Source organism: Glandiceps talaboti, chromosome 17 (genome assembly GCF_964340395.1).
Source record: "Glandiceps talaboti chromosome 17, keGlaTala1.1, whole genome shotgun sequence".
Lineage (NCBI taxonomy): Eukaryota > Metazoa > Hemichordata > Enteropneusta > Spengelidae > Glandiceps > Glandiceps talaboti.
In genome coordinates this window covers 14,571,793-14,588,984 of record NC_135565.1, presented here as the reverse complement: position 1 = coordinate 14,588,984, position 17,192 = coordinate 14,571,793, and the positions used below count along the sequence as shown (strand labels likewise).

General features: G+C 33.8%; 1 protein-coding gene across 4 annotated transcripts; it reads right to left on the bottom strand.

Moving 5' to 3' along the window:
* Nucleotides 1–6,769: 6,769 nt before the first annotated feature.
* On the bottom strand, nucleotides 6,770–16,565 carry LOC144448412 (E3 ubiquitin-protein ligase TRIM33-like). 4 transcript variants are annotated; one of them, XR_013482096.1, is made up of 5 exons: nucleotides 15,677–16,565; nucleotides 15,296–15,442; nucleotides 13,436–13,504; nucleotides 9,695–9,793; nucleotides 6,770–7,074 (listed from the first exon to the last, which is right to left on the bottom strand). XR_013482096.1 is itself a non-coding variant. In XM_078138647.1 (4 exons), the coding sequence occupies exons 1-3, from the start codon at nucleotides 16,542–16,544 to the stop codon at nucleotides 13,479–13,481; spliced, it is 1,041 nt and encodes a 346-aa protein (XP_077994773.1). In that variant the 5' UTR covers nucleotides 16,545–16,565; the 3' UTR covers nucleotides 10,045–10,056; nucleotides 13,436–13,478. The 4 variants fall into 4 exon arrangements, 2 of the variants coding, with proteins under 2 accessions (XP_077994773.1, XP_077994774.1); XR_013482097.1 differs by having other exon boundaries at nucleotides 15,296–15,439; XM_078138647.1 differs by lacking the exons at nucleotides 6,770–7,074; nucleotides 9,695–9,793 and adding an exon at nucleotides 10,045–10,056.
* Between the last annotated feature and the right edge of the window lie 627 nt (nucleotides 16,566–17,192).

The following is a 17,192-nucleotide window of genomic DNA, read 5'->3' as shown; positions in this document are numbered from 1 at the left end:
TACATGCACACACACACACACACACACACACAGACACACACACACACACATACACATACACACACAGGCAGGCAATGAGAGTTTTCTTATATGAAAATCTTGAAATAGCATGATTGAACTGAGACCAAATGGTGCTAGTACTCTTTTACCTGTACTTTAAGCATATATTATGATGTAAAAGACAGTGTCACAGTCTATGGAGTAATCCGATACTATAAGGGCTTACCTGTTGTTAAGCTATGCAATGAGTTTGACATGCATACGTTTGCAACGTTTCATCCTGTCTTCAAATATTTGAGTGCAATGAATAATCAAAGATGCACTTGGCAAATTAATTTCATTTTGTGGTATTTCCATGATAGTCAAAAGTTAAGCCCAACACTCATATCTTAAAAACACCTACCAATTGAAATATCGGAAGTGTTATTCAGTGTCTCAGGATATGTTTAGTATGTTGTATGCAGTGCTATTCATGTAGTATAATTACAGGAATGGATGTTTTTTTATGAATATTGCGACTCCACAGTCAGAAAATAGTTCAGAATAATGTCAAACTGTTGTTGCTAACATCTCACCAGCATTATCAAAGGTGTATTATAATGGAATGACATAGGTGATTGCTTATGTCTATATAGACAAGTCAAATAAATGTAATTCATAAAGCTAGGACCTGGATACCAATGTTGACATTCAGGTCTTCATTGATGTATTTAAATGGATTTCTTCAACCAGTAAAGGATTTTACATTTTGTTGCAGATCTCACGAGATATGCAAACATGCCAAGCAACAACATTTGTCAAACATGTGATCGTGGCCAAGCTTTCGCCGTGGCCATGTGCGATATGATGTTGAGAACAATAGTGTTGCTAAGCATTTGACACTTTCAGCTTGACCACCCTCAAGTGGTTGTTATGAATGCAATGGGTCATGCGAGATTTTGTGAGATCTGTCGTCATACGAAAAATGGCTTACTGTCCAAATAGAATTTAGATTACTGTAGAAATTTTTCTTATCATGAGAGTGCCAAGATTTTATGTACTATGAAATTATTAAGTTATCAGTTCTGAAATATCTACTCTGGAAAGTTTTTATTTTAGATAACATAATTTTGTTTGGAGGGTTGTGACTAAAAATTATATTTTCATATTAATCAATATAAAATGTGGCAGGTGAGCTGAAATTACAACAGTGACAATCTAGGTTTCCACTTACTAAGATAGACAAAAACTATAACTATTGTTCAATATGTTGACATACTACTCTGGCAACCAAGGTCTAAGTTTCCTATTAAAGATAGACACAAACTAAAACTATTGTTCAATATGTTGATATACTACTCTGGCAACCGAGGTCTCAGTTTACTAACTTAAAGATAAACACAAACTAAAGCTATTGTTGTGACATGTTGATATGAGCTATTAAATGGATATTGGTTTAACTGTACTCACAGTAGGGTGGCATTTCTGATGATTTCCATGGTATTACTGAGTATATTTTTTGGAACTTCCAATATATACATTTTGTATTTACGCTATCTTGGTTACAGGTTGATTATATCCACATAAGATTGATGTCACCTACTTGTGTAATCTACCACATTCGACAACAATACAATTTAGTTTTAGTTTGTGTCTATCTTGATTTAAGCCAAAACCTCAATAGCCACTGTCACATTGCAAAAGCCCTTTTTGCAACACAATTCATTGAAGCAGCCATTTATATTAATCAGACAAGTTATATTTCAGAAGAATATGTACTGAAATAAATGTAAATGCAATAAACCGAGGACCAATATTTTTTTACCCAGATGCTGTATTTTCAAGAGAAGTTTGTATTACTGAATTAGGACATTTCATTATTTATAGTATTATATCATTCAAGAAAATATTATAGACTGAGAAAAATTAGATTGTGTCAAATGCCGTTGACTGAATTTGTATGCGACTGAAATCTTTTCTGTGTTCTTTGTTATAATTAGCTTGTTTATATCGTGATCGCAGTAATAGGGAACTTTTAAATCCGCCATGTTGAATGTTGCATCATGGGAAATGAGATAATAAATACTAATGAATTGGTAATGTAAACAATATTGTTACATTGTTTGCAACAACGAATGATCAATTCATAGTCACCCTGACCATTGTGGGAGGTTTATTCAATCGATAGCTCCAGATTAGGTATTACGATAACCACAAATAATCCCATACTCCTTTGCATCTGAGCATGCTCAGTCTGGATTGCAAGTTCCCTATTGATTATAATAGTTATAATGTGAAGGAATTATTAAGGTTTATAAATTATGTGCTCAAACATTTTTTTCCCTTTGATGAAATCACTCAAACTGATTGATTGCAATGAGGAAATTTAATGTACTTCAACCTAATATATGCAAATCAAGTCATTATGTAAATATGCCCTCATTGAGATGACATAATTTACATTGCGGACATTATGTCTGTAAACCAGCATGACTCTCACCATGACTAGTGATGGAGACCACATTTCAATATTATCAGAAAGAATCAAGGTACTGTAGTGCTGCTATTTGATGTTTATTTTATTTTAAAGCCTGAAATGCAGACTAAGATAACTACTATAGAGTAAAATATAAGTAGCTATTTTAGAAAGAATCAAGAGACATTGCACTCTGTGAAGTGTAGCATGTATTGTTCTAGTAATCATTTGTTCTTGTATCACAACCAATGGTTCTGGTTACTTAATTTTGAGTCCATTTGCTGAGCATGTGAGCATTTTGAATCACCTTTAAATATACTGTTAGGCGAGATGGATAGTTGAACAAAGCCTGTTCAGCTGAATAGGTGATTACATATTACCTGTAAGTAATCAGAACCATTTGTAGTGATAAAAGAACTAATTTTTACATGTACTATATTTTAACCGAGCTGCTGAATGTATTTAAGGATACATTGTTATGTTTCTATATTATGTAAGAATGAATGTTCATGTACTTTGGGTTCATACTTAGAAATGAAAATTTCTACTCACAGAGTCAACAACGTCCTGTTGACTCTGAGTAGAAATGTTCTTCACTTTTTATATTATGTTATTGAAGAAGAATTGCAGAGATAATGTGCATACAATTTTTTGTGCTTTTAGGAAGAATTTGAATTAATATTTAGTGAAGTGTGTGCATTGTTATAGTATTTGTACAGATTAAGAAGTGCAGGGATAATATATAAATTCTGTTGATAATGTAGAAAAATGTCTTTTAGAAAGAATCAAGATATGTCTATGCTTATATTGCTGTGCTGTTTGCATTAAAGGCGAATACTACTCTAGTACATAAAGTCCCATGATGCAACAGTGGAGTACTATTGGAAATAAGGTTTCAATCAGTGTTTCTTGGTATTCATGTGAAATTTATGTAATGTGAAATCATGAAGTGAGTCTCCAGAATGCACAGTTTATTAAAATACCTTTATTTTCCAGAGTGGCATTCCCCTTTATGAAATGAAATGAAATGAGGTGTCACTTTTAATAGACCATAATATGAACATTTGTAGAAAGAATGTAAAGTGACAGTGTTCCAGATGCAATATAGGGTTTTAGTGCAATAGCAGTGAGGTCAAAGTGAGTTCAACTCTAGAGGGCGACACCTTAATTTGAGAATGAACACTAGATAATGTTTTTGTACACAGATATGGGATTTACCAAAGAATATTCATATCACAAAAGTATGAAACCTAAAGTTACAACTGTGATTATGTACTTTCACAATGTTTCACATTGATTTTTCAAGTAGGGACCACTGATAAAATTGTTTTATAAATTAAAAATCGAAAATAGTTACTAAATCTTAAATCCATGTCCACTTTAATTATAGCTTCAACACAGACTGTCAAATGAATGTTAGAAACTTGGTGATATAATTTGGTTAATTTGCAAAGAAGGAGCTTTATCTTTTGATAGCATTTCTTACTTTCTCAATTATTTCATATACACTACATTTTTCTAGACTTTGAAATGAAATAAAACAAGTTTTGTAATTTCAGTGAATTATTGTGTGCATGTATATTATACACCATCAGAGTATTTCATTATGTGAAGAATGGCTCTTACAGCAATAAGTGTATATGTGTATTGTATATGATTTTATCATGGCTCTAACAGTAGACATAACAAATTTAAATTCTTGTGTACACTGAACACACATGCATTTGATTTAAATGAGACAACTAGTGAACACACGACCAAACTGAAGTTCAAAAGTGTTGTAATTGCACTGTGTGTGTGTCGTGTGTGTATGGGTGGATGTGTGTGTGTGTGCGCGCGTGTGTGTGTGTGTGTGGGTGGGTGGGTGTATGTGCATGTGTAGTGGGGGAGTGGGTGTGTTCAATTTAAATAATGAACAATTATTGGAACCATAGAAGCTTTAGTTGAGGCAAGGTATACGGTAATATTTAAGCAATTGTTTGTGGGTGTTGTTGCATATTGAGTATACTTTGGAAGATTTTTTTTCAAATCAAGATGATCGCATTAGTGGTATGTGATTTGTTTCAAAAAATCATTACAGCTTATAAAATCTTGAATTCAAGAAAATGTTTGTGGATTGGTCTGAATTCTACTGAGGTAGTTCCTAAGGGTGTCAAAATGAAAAGTTGTTGCTAAAAGGTTATTGGGTCTTGAAATTAGATTTTTGTCAATAGTTTTTAAACTTCAAGGCTTAAATTAGTTTGGAATAGAATTTGATGACGAGGGGGGGGGGGAGAGATTCTACGGTGGTATAATGAAGTTTCGTTAAAGTAAGATGAACTCCTGAAAAAAATAGAACTGGGTCTAATTAACGTGTAGTGTTATAGGTCAAAGGGTTTATAGCCAAGAGGAATATCCCAGACAATGTAGTAAAGTAGTTCATTCTACACATTTCTAGAACTGGAATGAAATGAAACAAGTTTGGTTTTACAGAGAGGGGTCAGAGACTTTTTGGCTTAATGGAAAAATCCATCAACCCATCCCCTACTCCGATCCCCATCCCCCAGCCAGGTGGAGATACTGGCCATGCAAAACTCCCTCATTTATATTTGTTTCACCTGTGGGTAAACATACTTTTTGTAGCTTTATTCGCTATATATCGCAGCAAATTGATTTTCAGGTGCAAACCAAAAATAGCGTCCTCAACGACGACCATGTTTTTCAACTAGTTACAATCAGTACACTTTTAATATGGTGACAATTAAATTCAAAGCCAAACTTCCCATTACACTGCCTACAGATAATATTAAACGCTAATTAACAGATACAATGGTGTTTTTTTAAATAAGGAATTGACCAAACTTTAGTGAATATGGCTTTGGTTAAAAATGTCCCAGTTACAGCTATTGCAGGTTTAAGAAAATGAAGTTACTTGACTAACTAAAACTTATCTAAGGAACAAACTAAGTACACAGCCTAGCCCCTTTAACTTACGATTCAGCCGAACTTTCTACACAGCTACAGGCGAAAACTGTCATAGCGCCCTCTATCACTTGAACACGAAGATTTCCCACTTTCAAGATGGCCTAAATGTGACCAACACGTTAACGGTGAAGCCCGCCGAAACTATCGAACTTTAGCCGATCTATCATCATCTAGTGGATGATTCTGAACGAAATATCTCCAACAAACAACAATACATTTACAGGTAATTTTTTATATTTATTCTGCACACACAAATATAAAAATGACCAATGTGAAATTCTCGGATAAAAGAAATGCATATGGCTTCAATCAATGAATCATTGAATGTCAGTCACTGACAATTTGTAAATTATCAACAAAATTATCAACATTATTGAAAAAATTTATCTGTGCATCAAGCGACACCCTGTAGTATGATTTTGGTTTACAATTTTTTGAAAAAATTGATAAAAATTCCTGAACATATCTTGAACACATTTTGGAATGTGTCATTTATTACAAACCTAGGGACGCCTTTCAACATGGCGTCAGGGAAATTATTTAATAACATCTTCAAATTCAGAAATCCCCTAAATTTTGCACAAAAACATTTCTGAAATTATCTACAAATGTTATAACATACATCAGAGAATATAGCGACACACCTGTAGTGTGTTTTTTATTCACAAATATTTCTGAAAATATGAAAACTAGAGGATATTTTTGTCAAGTCAATGTTGTTTACAACTTTAAAGTGATGACGTCACATCTCTTTGTTATCCTAAATTCCATAAAATTCTCTGAGAATTTCAATAAAATAATTTTTATTTCTTGTAAAATGTACACCGTACTACCCGTAGTGTAGAGTAGATTTCTTTATTTGGTGTAGACTTTGATACGGTAGGAGTCTGGCAGTGAAACTATAATCCTAGGATCATTGTGATGCTTACAAACAGCAATGTAACCCCAGTCTAGGTTATCTCTAACTACTTCAACTTCTTCTCCATTCTTTGTATATTTCACAATGTACCACCCAAGTGGCCACCTAAATGACCTGCGCCGAATACTATAAACATTATCCCATAAATCTACACTTAGCCCATAGGGTGAGTACAGACCATCAACCAATGAGAATAGAAAGTGTAGTTGGTCATTGTATACTTTGATACTACCAACACCCCTACCACCACTACCCAGGTCAGACACAAGGACATTATTGACAGAATTGACAACAACACCCCAAGGGTTAATGATTTGTCCTTTCTGACCTTGACCTTTGACCTCTGCTACCCTTTGACCTTTCATAGTGTATTTTACCACCTTCTTCCTCTCCTCGTCTGTTACTACAAAGTAATTATTCATAAGTGCAATGTTATAGGGAGATATCTCATCATTTTGACATAATGTTTGAATATTCTTAGAAGTTTGTTGATAAATAATAATTTGTTTATTATTAGTGTCAGTTATGAAATATTGACTGTTTGTTGTCATAGCAACATCCTGTGGCTTGAATTCTTTGGTAAATTTACCATCAAATCTAATCTCAGAGTCAACTTGATAATGTGAGTTCAATATCAAAACACTATTTGAGACAGCAATGACCACTTGACCATTGTGATTTATGGTCACTCCTTGCACACCATTGAATTGTATTGTCTGGGTTAGAGACCATCTACCTGTAAACAAAGAAAAGGTCAAAGGTCACTCAGCAGACTATAAGAGCATTGACACCAGAAGTGACATTTTCATAGTCTGGTCCCCTGCCCCCTTTCTACCGCTGCTGGCGCTACACTCACGAAAGGAGTCAGGTATGGGCCACCATTTTTGTCAGGATCTTGACAAAAATGTCGGACTACCACGTGACATCACTAGCCAATCAACAGTACAGACGCTCGTATACGCGTAAAGTTCAATTTGGTGAGTCGTAGCAACATGGCTGTCACTGTCAGTAAAACCCAGTGAAAATAAACACAGCAACATGTGTAGTTTGTGGGAGTGACGGACTTCGCTTAATTTTTTTTTTTTTTTGTCAATAAACTTTTTGACCAATTAGCACACTCGATAGTAATGGCCAATCACAGCCATGCATTAAGTGGCCCATACCTGACTCCTTTCGTGAGTGTAGCGCCAGCAGCGGTAGAAAGGGGGCAGGGGACCAGACTAACATTTTCAAGGCTGTAAAAAGAAATTGTTCAAAAATATTATCACCAAGGTAACAAAGCTGTGTCAGTAGAAAGTAAATTTACTGAAATCATCACATGTATTCACAAGTTACCATGGCAACCACTTGGCTTTTAAATGTTTTTTGTGAAAATTCATGATTTCTATTGTATCTGGATATCTGAATATAGTTATTTCAAGAAAAAAATTATGTACTTGTCCCTGTTATCAATTTATGAAAGACAGGTTGTCATGGCAACACATTTCCCCCAATATTGGTGAAAATTATATTGTAAAGTCATCTTAATTGTGGGTTGTGTAAAAAAATCGAAACTTTAATTTTAAAGATATTTTTTTTACGAAATTCTTTGTAGTACTGTTGTTGCTGCAAAAAAAAGGAATACTCTGCTAAAATAACTATAAATTTATGAAATCATGAAAAAGCCAAAGCTGGACTTATCAATAATAATTGTCATTTTTGAAAATAAACAAATTAGGCATTTACAAGTGATCATGAAACAGTTTGAAATTGATTTTTTAGTTTGTCTTGGAGTACAATTCTTGATTTATTCAATGCGGTTGTCATAGTAACCATAGGTTATCGTAGTCAAATTTAGTAACTTTATGATTCTTGGAGGTTACCTCTACATCATTATTAGATTTTGTTAGTCAACTCAAACGTATTGGATGCCAAACACACAACTGGTATTTATCATTGAGTATTCACATGTATTCATTAGTTATTTTCTATCTGTCTCTATATTTTCAGATCCCTACAGTTGGCAAGTTAGAAGATTTGATCAGCACTGAATCAACAAGTTATCTCCAGGTACCCACTGTATCCAGAGCTCAGCAGACCAAGTACCTTTCTACTGATACAGCAGACCAAGTACCTTTCTACTGATACAGTAGTACATGAATAAAACAATGTACCTGAAGGTACACAAACCAAATGGTTCTTTTCAGAGCCAATATATCCTCCAAAAAGAGATACTGTAACCATGGATACAAAACTATGCAGTGATACAAATCCTAACACACATCACATATTACACAAATATGTGGTATATCTAACAATTGACATTCAAGTCTATTGAGAACTTGGTTATTGTTATGAAATGTCCAAACACTTGGCTATTAAATGGAGTTGTTGAATTTTTTTTATTCCATTTTATTTGTGAATTTTAGATTTAGATTCTCGATGCAAGATTTTATGATTGTAGATTCAAAGAGTGTTACCGTACTAAAATTGATGTTTCAACAAAGTAATTTAAGGAATTGAATGAAAATTCTAGCTCACAAACATTTTTCCTCCACTATAAGACAAGGTGGCGTGAGACTTATCTAAGTTTCTGAACTCACTTCTAGGTGAATGTGATTCAACAAGTATCATTGTCAGCATCAGGTCAAACCAATGACCATGTACAATTTTCATTTATAGTAAACACTTTTGAATACCGTGGCAAACAAACCTTACTTGATCAATTTACTTGATTTTATTTCAGTTTTTAATGCAATCTACTGATTTTCTGTGATCTACTGGAAATACAGATAAGTAGTTGAAACAGTTTCTAAACAGCACTCCTAGTGGCCAAACTGTGAAATCTTTTGTCTTTCTGATAACTGGACCATGGCATTTTATTTACATGAACAGGTCAAACTGTTTAAATGGAATTGTTAGATTATTTTCATTTTATTTGTGAATTTTATTTATATTATTACTGTACTCTAATTTCTAAGAAAAAAAGGATGTCATTTTATTAATGATATACTATGAGAATACAGTATCACAATAGTTAATACGGTAGAAGTTTTGTCAGTGATTACTAGTCATTAAACAAGTGACAGTGAATGGTAAAATACGTCACCATTTATTTGGAAACAAAAATGACGAAAAATACTTAGAAGTTGCAGTCCATGTCACTTTAATTCTAGTATTATCCATGGATCCCCATAACCTAATTAGTGCTTGACGGATTAGTACTCAGACTTGCTATAATTTGAATCAGGTCTGACTTCGAAGTCTTGCCAAGACAACACATTAGTGAGAGTTATTTGACTATATTTTTGTACCAATAAGTATTTTGGTCATGTTTTTTTTACTCCATACAATTCTTGTTGTCATCAAATACCTACGTTTGTCAAATTTTTCCTCTTCAGGGTCACGGTATGTGACCTTACCACCACCAAAAGTTTTCTCTGTGTTTTGGACACTTAAACCAGTGACTTGTTTACCTACAAGGAGAGAGCGTAAGGTGAGATTAATGTACCAACTAAAGACTATTGTATTCTCCATATTAGGCCTGCAATAGAGTGTAAGGTGAGATTAATGTAGGAACTATAGACTATTGTATTCTCTATATGCATTAGTCCTGCAATAGAGTGTAAGGTGAGATTAATGTACCAACTATAGACCCCTTCAGGGTCACGATATGCGACCTTACCACCACCAAAAGTTTTCTTTGTGTCTCGGACACTTAAACCAGTGACTTGTTTACCTACAAGGAGAGAGCGTAAGGTGAGATTAATGTACCAACTAAAGACTATTGTATTCTCCATATTAGGCCTGCAATAGAGTGTAAGGTGAGATTAATGTAGGAACTATAGACTATTGTATTCTCTATATGCATTAGGCCTGCAATAGAGTGTAAGGTGAGATTAATGTACCAACTAAACACTATTGTATTCTCTATATGAATTAGGCCTGCAATAGAGTGTAAGGTGAGATTAATGTACCAACTATAGACTATTGTATTCTCTATATGCATTAGGCCTGCAATAGAGTGTAAGGTGAGATTAATGTACCAACTATAGACTATTGTATTCTCTATATGCATTAGGCCTACAATAGAGTGTAAGGTGAGATTAATGTACCAACTAAACACTATTGTATTCTCTATATGCATTAGGCCTGCAATAGAGTATAAGGTGAGATTAATGTACCAACTATAGACTATTGTATTCTCTATATGCATTAGGCCTACAATAGAGTGTAAGGTGAGATTAATGTACCAACTATAGACTATTGTATTCTCTATATGCATTAGGCCTGTAATAGAGTGTAAGGTGAGATTAATGTACCAACTATAGACTATTGTATTCTCTATATGCATTAGGCCTACAATAGAGTGTAAGGTGAGATTAATGTACCAACTAAACACTATTGTATTCTCTATATGCATTAGGCCTGCAATAGAGTATAAGGTGAGATTAATGTACCAACTATAGACTATTGTATTCTCTATATGCATTAGGCCTACAATAGAGTGTAAGGTGAGATTAATGTACCAACTATAGACTATTGTATTCTCTATATGCATTAGGCCTGTAATAGAGTGTAAGGTGAGATTAATGTACCAACTATAGACTATTGTATTCTCTATATGCATTAGGCCTGCAATAGAGTGTAAGGTGAGATTAATGTACCAACTATGGACTATTGTATTCTCTATATGAATTAGGCCTGCAATAGAGTATAAGGTGAGATTAATGTACCAACTATAGACTATTGTATTCTCTATATGCATTAGGCCTGTAATAGAGTGTATAAGGTGAGATTAATGTACCAACTAAACACTATTGTATTCTCTATATGCATTAGGCCTGCAGTGTAAGGTGAGATTAATGTACCAACTATAGACTATTGTATTCTCTATATGCATTAGGCCTGCAATAGAGTGTAAGGTGAGATTAATGTACCAACTAAACACTATTGTATTCTCTATATGAATTAGGCCTGCAATAGAGTGTAAGGTGAGATTAATGTACCAACTATAGACTATTGTATTCTCTATATGCATTAGGCCTGCAATAGAGTGTAAGGTGAGATTAATGTACCAACTATAGACTATTGTATTCTCTATATGCATTAGGCCTGCAATAGAGTGTAAGGTGAGATTAATGTACCAACTAAACACTATTGTATTCTCTATATGCATTAGGCCTGCAATAGAGTGTAAGGTGAGATTAATGTACCAACTATAGACTATTGTATTCTCTATATGCATTAGGCCTGCAATAGAGTGTAAGGTGAGATTAATGTACCAACTATAGACTATTGTATTCTCTATATGCATTAGGCCTACAATAGAGTGTAAGGTGAGATTAATGTACCAACTATAGACTATTGTATTCTCTATATGCATTAGGCCTGTAATAGAGTGTAAGGTGAGAATAATGTACCAACTATAGATTATTGTATTCTCTATATGAATTAGGCCTGCAATAGAGTGTAAGGTGAGATTAATGTACCAACTATACACTATTGTATTCTCTATATGCATTAGGCCTGCAATAGAGTGTAAGGTGAGATTAATGTACCAACTAAACACTATTGTATTCTCTATATGCATTAGGCCTACAATAGAGTGTAAGGTGAGATTAATGTACCAACTATAGACTATTGTATTCTCTATATGCATTAGGCCTGTAATAGAGTGTAAGGTGAGAATAATGTACCAACTATAGATTATTATATTCTCTATATGCATTAGGCCTGCAATAGAGTGTAAGGTGAGATTAATGTACCAACTAAACACTATTGTATTCTCTATATGCATTAGGCCTACAATAGAGTGTAAGGTGAGATTAATGTACCAACTATGGACTATTGTATTCTCTATATGCATTAGGCCTGCAATAGAGTGTAAGGTGAGATTAATGTACCAACTATGGACTATTGTATTCTCTATATGAATTAGGCCTGCAATAGAGTATAAGGTGAGATTAATGTACCAACTATAGACTATTGTATTCTCTATATGCATTAGGCCTGTAATAGAGTGTATAAGGTGAGATTAATGTACCAACTAAACACTATTGTATTCTCTATATGCATTAGGCCTGCAGTGTAAGGTGAGATTAATGTACCAACTATAGACTATTGTATTCTCTATATGCATTAGGCCTGCAATAGAGTGTAAGGTGAGATTAATGTACCAACTATAGACTATTGTATTCTCTATATGCATTAGGCCTACAATAGAGTGTAAGGTGAGATTAATGTACCAACTATAGACTATTGTATTCTCTATATGCATTAGGCCTGCAATAGAGTGTAAGGTGAGATTAATGTACCAACTATAGACTATTGTATTCTCTATATGCATTAGGCCTACAATAGAGTGTAAAAAGGTGAGATTAATGTACCAACTATAGACTATTGTATTCTCTACATTAGGCCTGCAGTGTAAGGTGAGATTAATGTACCAACTAAACATCATTGTATTCTCTATATGCACTAGGCCTGCAATACAGCATATTGTTAATAGTAGTTGGACCTGAAGTAAGTATTTGTTATTCCTTGTGTGTAACATGCATTCTGTATCATGTGTATAGAACAGAAAATGTGCATTGACCCATTGTACATGTGGATTATCATATTACATGTTATGGGTTTTATATGTGTACATAATTAGTATAAATGAATATATATTTCAGAAGTTTTTTTTTAAAGGAATACAACAAAATATATCAGCATCTGAATACAGACGACATAATGTATATATGTAGTTTTATCAGTATTTCTTTCATGTAATCTGTACAATATTTATCTGCTAGAGTAGTACAGTCATTGTTGTGAAGTACTGATAGAGAAGAATAACATGTATCTTTCAGTCTTTATTTCATGGAGATATTTAAATAAACAATATCTGAATAAATATTAAAAGCTGGACGAATTGTGTGAATGTGTTTGTTTGTTTGTGTGTGTATAGCTGTGTGTGTATGTTCATATGTGTAGGTGTGTATGTCTCTCCATATATATATATATATATATATATATATATATATATATATATATATATATATATATATATATATATATATATATATATATATATGTAAGTGTGTTTGTATAGATGATGATCATCAACAAACCTTCCTTCCTTCTAGCTCCTTGACCTGTGGTATCTTTTGTAGTTTAAGTCTCAGCTTTGGACAGGTTCTCTGATTATAGGAAACACAATCAAAATTAGTATGGCATAAAACAATGTGACCCTAAAAACAAATTGTATCACATAATCAGCGTTTAACTCAGAGAGAGAGAAGGTGTAGGGGGGGGAGGGGTTACATGTACAGGTAATGTGTGGGCATGTCTAGCTTGACATGTAGGAATTTTTGCCCAGTAACTACAAAATATTTGAATTCCTTGTTGTGTAAGGAGGAACAACTAAGCAGCTATTTTATAGAAATATTAAAACTTCTTTTTTTAGGGGAGTATAAAAACAAAAGCACGCTTTATAGTTGATATTGAACATAGAGGGCACTGTTCAAATTTAATCTAACTATGACGTATAGTTCCAAACATTGTTATAATGCTGCTAACATCAACGATTTGTGAACAAAAGTTCAAAAACTATTAATGTAAAAAGGTGTACTTATTTTGCTTTTCTAAGAAAATAAACAAATCATGTAAAAAAAAAAAGAATATTTTTTTAAAAGATAAGAGAAAAAAAACGATTTTGCAATCATAGTCATAAATAATCCAGAGGTATCACACATTGTACATAAAAAGTCGAATTCAAGAAAATCATATTCAAACACAAGTTGAAAACTTATATGCAAATGATTCAACAAATTCTGTTCAGTATCTAATTAGTTCACGTCATCTCCTTCTGATTAATAAATATGTATTCGAAGGACATTGGAAAGACACGCACGCGACACGAACATATATACTGACATACACACGCACGCATGCACACACACACATACATACATACATACATACATACATACATACATACATACATACATACATACATACACACGAACTGCAAAATATGACATCAGGTTTTCTACTACTTAATTGATCTACAAACTCCTGAACAGTGTGTGCAAATTCTTTATATAGCATTACCTGTACAATTGGTCCTGTCTGACAAGTCAGCCTAAACATTTTTATACATTCAAAAAAGGGAAATGGTGAGACTTTACTGGTATTTTTCCCTACATTTTCTTGTCAAAATTCTTTAATCAATTGTTGTTGTTTTTTAAATCCCATTCCGGAGAAATCAAATCTTTCAAGAATGTAAGCTGAATTTATACAATACAGTCTGTATATTGTGTTCATCCTCCTTTACATATAACTGTCTTCATTTTTATATGACTACGAGGATTACATCTCATCAAACTATCACAGAAAGATTGTGACCAAGAACTATCTGGGGACTTGGCTTTGGGTCGAAGCAATTTCTCAACAAAAAAATAGGGAAAAAATAAATTAAAAGTCCGACCTACCTACCCTATATTCTGAAGTCATGTTATCAGAAACATTTTTTTAGAAGCATCATATGTATATTATATGACAAGATGTATCACAGATTCATTTGTATACGATATATACTTAGTAAATATCACAAAGAAAGATCTATGTTTGAGAAAAGTTGTCCTTGCCTCAACAAGACAAAATGTATCAAAACGCTAATGTGGTTAAAGCTGTCAATTATACAACGATTTTCAGACAGTGACTCCAAAATGTCAGTCAGCTTGCAATTGATAGATCAAATAAATTATGAGTTCAACTCAGTAATGAACATTGAACTTCTTGACTTCCTAGATGTCCTGGTCTTTATAACTGTCGTAATTCATTTGATATATATATATATATATATATATATATATATATATATATATATATATATATATATATATATATATATATATATATATATATATATATATATATATATATATATATATATATATATATATATATATATATATAATCTCTCTCACCTTTGCTATCATACGATGCTTTTGAAAGTTCCTCTTCCTCTTCCTCAGAAGAGAGACTGACAGTGGATGTAGACGATTCTGACGTACTCCCCTCTGTACTAGTAGATTCCATTTCTAGTCTAGACTCATGTTTTCTTGAAGCATCTTCTGGAAAAGATATAAAATTATTACTTTTAAACAAAATAATTGAGAGACGACTATAACACACAAGTCATAAATGTTTTGTTTATTTTCAATTTCACAAATCCGCATTTGTCCATCCTTTCCATCCCTTACATTTACTTTCTCTTTTTTCATAGAGATAACATTGTTACATCATCTCAATTGTCACAGACAAGGAAAATACAGATTGTACTCCCATGGTGACATCAATGTACATACCTTTTCTCTCACAGCTCGTAGGTCCAGGGATAGTCGTCTTGGACAGTTCACTGTCAGTTTTATTTTTGATGAGCTTCCCCACTACCTTTTCTTTACAGAAGTCATCACATGGTTGGAACTCCATGTACTCATTCTCTGTGGGATCTGTCCTTGTCTCTACTTTAAGTAATTCTTCCATCTGAGCTGACACTCCTTTCTTAGCAGACATCACCTGTGCAGCATTGCCATAACGCATCAAGTTCTCAGCATACTCTCTCGCGTTTGATAGATCGTTCTCTGTTACTTCCAGTTGTTTCATCTGCGCATTTAAGTTCACTTTTCTGCCATCATACTCATCTTTCATCTTTGTCAGAAGTGAGACACAGTTTTGTTGTATCATAGAAGTTATTTTGTCTATTGTCGTCTTGGTGTGTTCTTTCGTTTTCTTTCCCTCTGTCTGATAGCATTCGTCCAGTGATTCTGTTACTTCCTTCACTGCCAGTTTGCTGTCATTAGCTTCTGTTTCCTTTACTTTCACTTTGTCAACCATGACAGACAAATGTTCGATGTATTGCTTGGCTGCCTCTTTGACACATCGGTAATCATGGCCACGGTGATTGAGTGCAGTGCACTTCAGACAGATTGCAGAGTCGCATTTATCACAGTAGAATTCAACCTTGTAATCTGGGTGCAGAGTGCAGTATACTGGAGGTTGTACTGAAGCAGGGTCATCTGACTTAGCTGCCGCGTATTCTTCTAGGGTGATCAGGGTGTGTGACCTAGTTAGAGGGAAGCGACTATGTGACAGGACACAATGAGAACAAATACCAACGTTACATTCAACACAGTGCTTCACACTCTCACTCTGTTGGCATGCTTCACACTTCATCGACTCTGTGGGACCACTGTCTCGCTTGTCGAACATTTCAAGTAATTCGTTTAGGGAGTGTACAGTTTTAACTTCCAGGGGGGGGGCCGGAGGATTTTCAGGGGGGGCCACCAATTTTTCTCAAGAAAAATTAGGGGGGGCTAAACAAAAATTTCACTATCTGTTAAAACAACCTAAACCTGAATGTCAGGATGGACAAGTGCCAGATATGTATATAAAATAAAATATAGGCAAAACCCAACACTTGACTGTGCACAATGTCCTACAGAAGTAGCATTTAACATGGATTGATGATAAAACAGTGCACAAACCTATTAAATCACAATATTTGTATTCAGTGAAACAAAAATTGACCGGCGACTTTGACACTTCTCAAGGTAACTTTCCCATGAAATTGTGTAGGACTTGTTTCATCACAATCACTGTCTGAGATATCAGCCATGCTTGAAGTTTCAGAGTTATCAGAAAAACAATCATCACTGTCTATAACACCTATTATAGCATTTTCACTTTCAGAGTCACTACTATTTGTATCACTGATGTCTGTAGTTGTAGTTTGAAGTTCATTTGCAGTCACTTTTCTTGACCTAAATTCAGGTGTTCCAAGTATGTGCGTTGATATTATGTCTACTTTTTCTCCTTTTAATT

What these genes read in the sequence shown, in the direction of transcription:
- LOC144448412 (XM_078138647.1), bottom strand. Translation starts at nt 16,544, where the DNA reads ATGAAGTGTGAAGCATGCCAACAGAGTGAGAGTGTGAAGCACTGTGTT. An exon ending in TACGAGCTGTGAGAGAAAAG is followed by an intron (nt 15,443 to 15,676) that starts GTATGTACATTG and finishes TATCTTTTCCAG; the next exon opens with AAGATGCTTCAAGAAAACAT. An exon ending in AGCATCGTATGATAGCAAAG is followed by an intron (nt 13,505 to 15,295) that starts GTGAGAGAGATT and finishes TCCTATAATCAG; the next exon opens with AGAACCTGTCCAAAGCTGAG.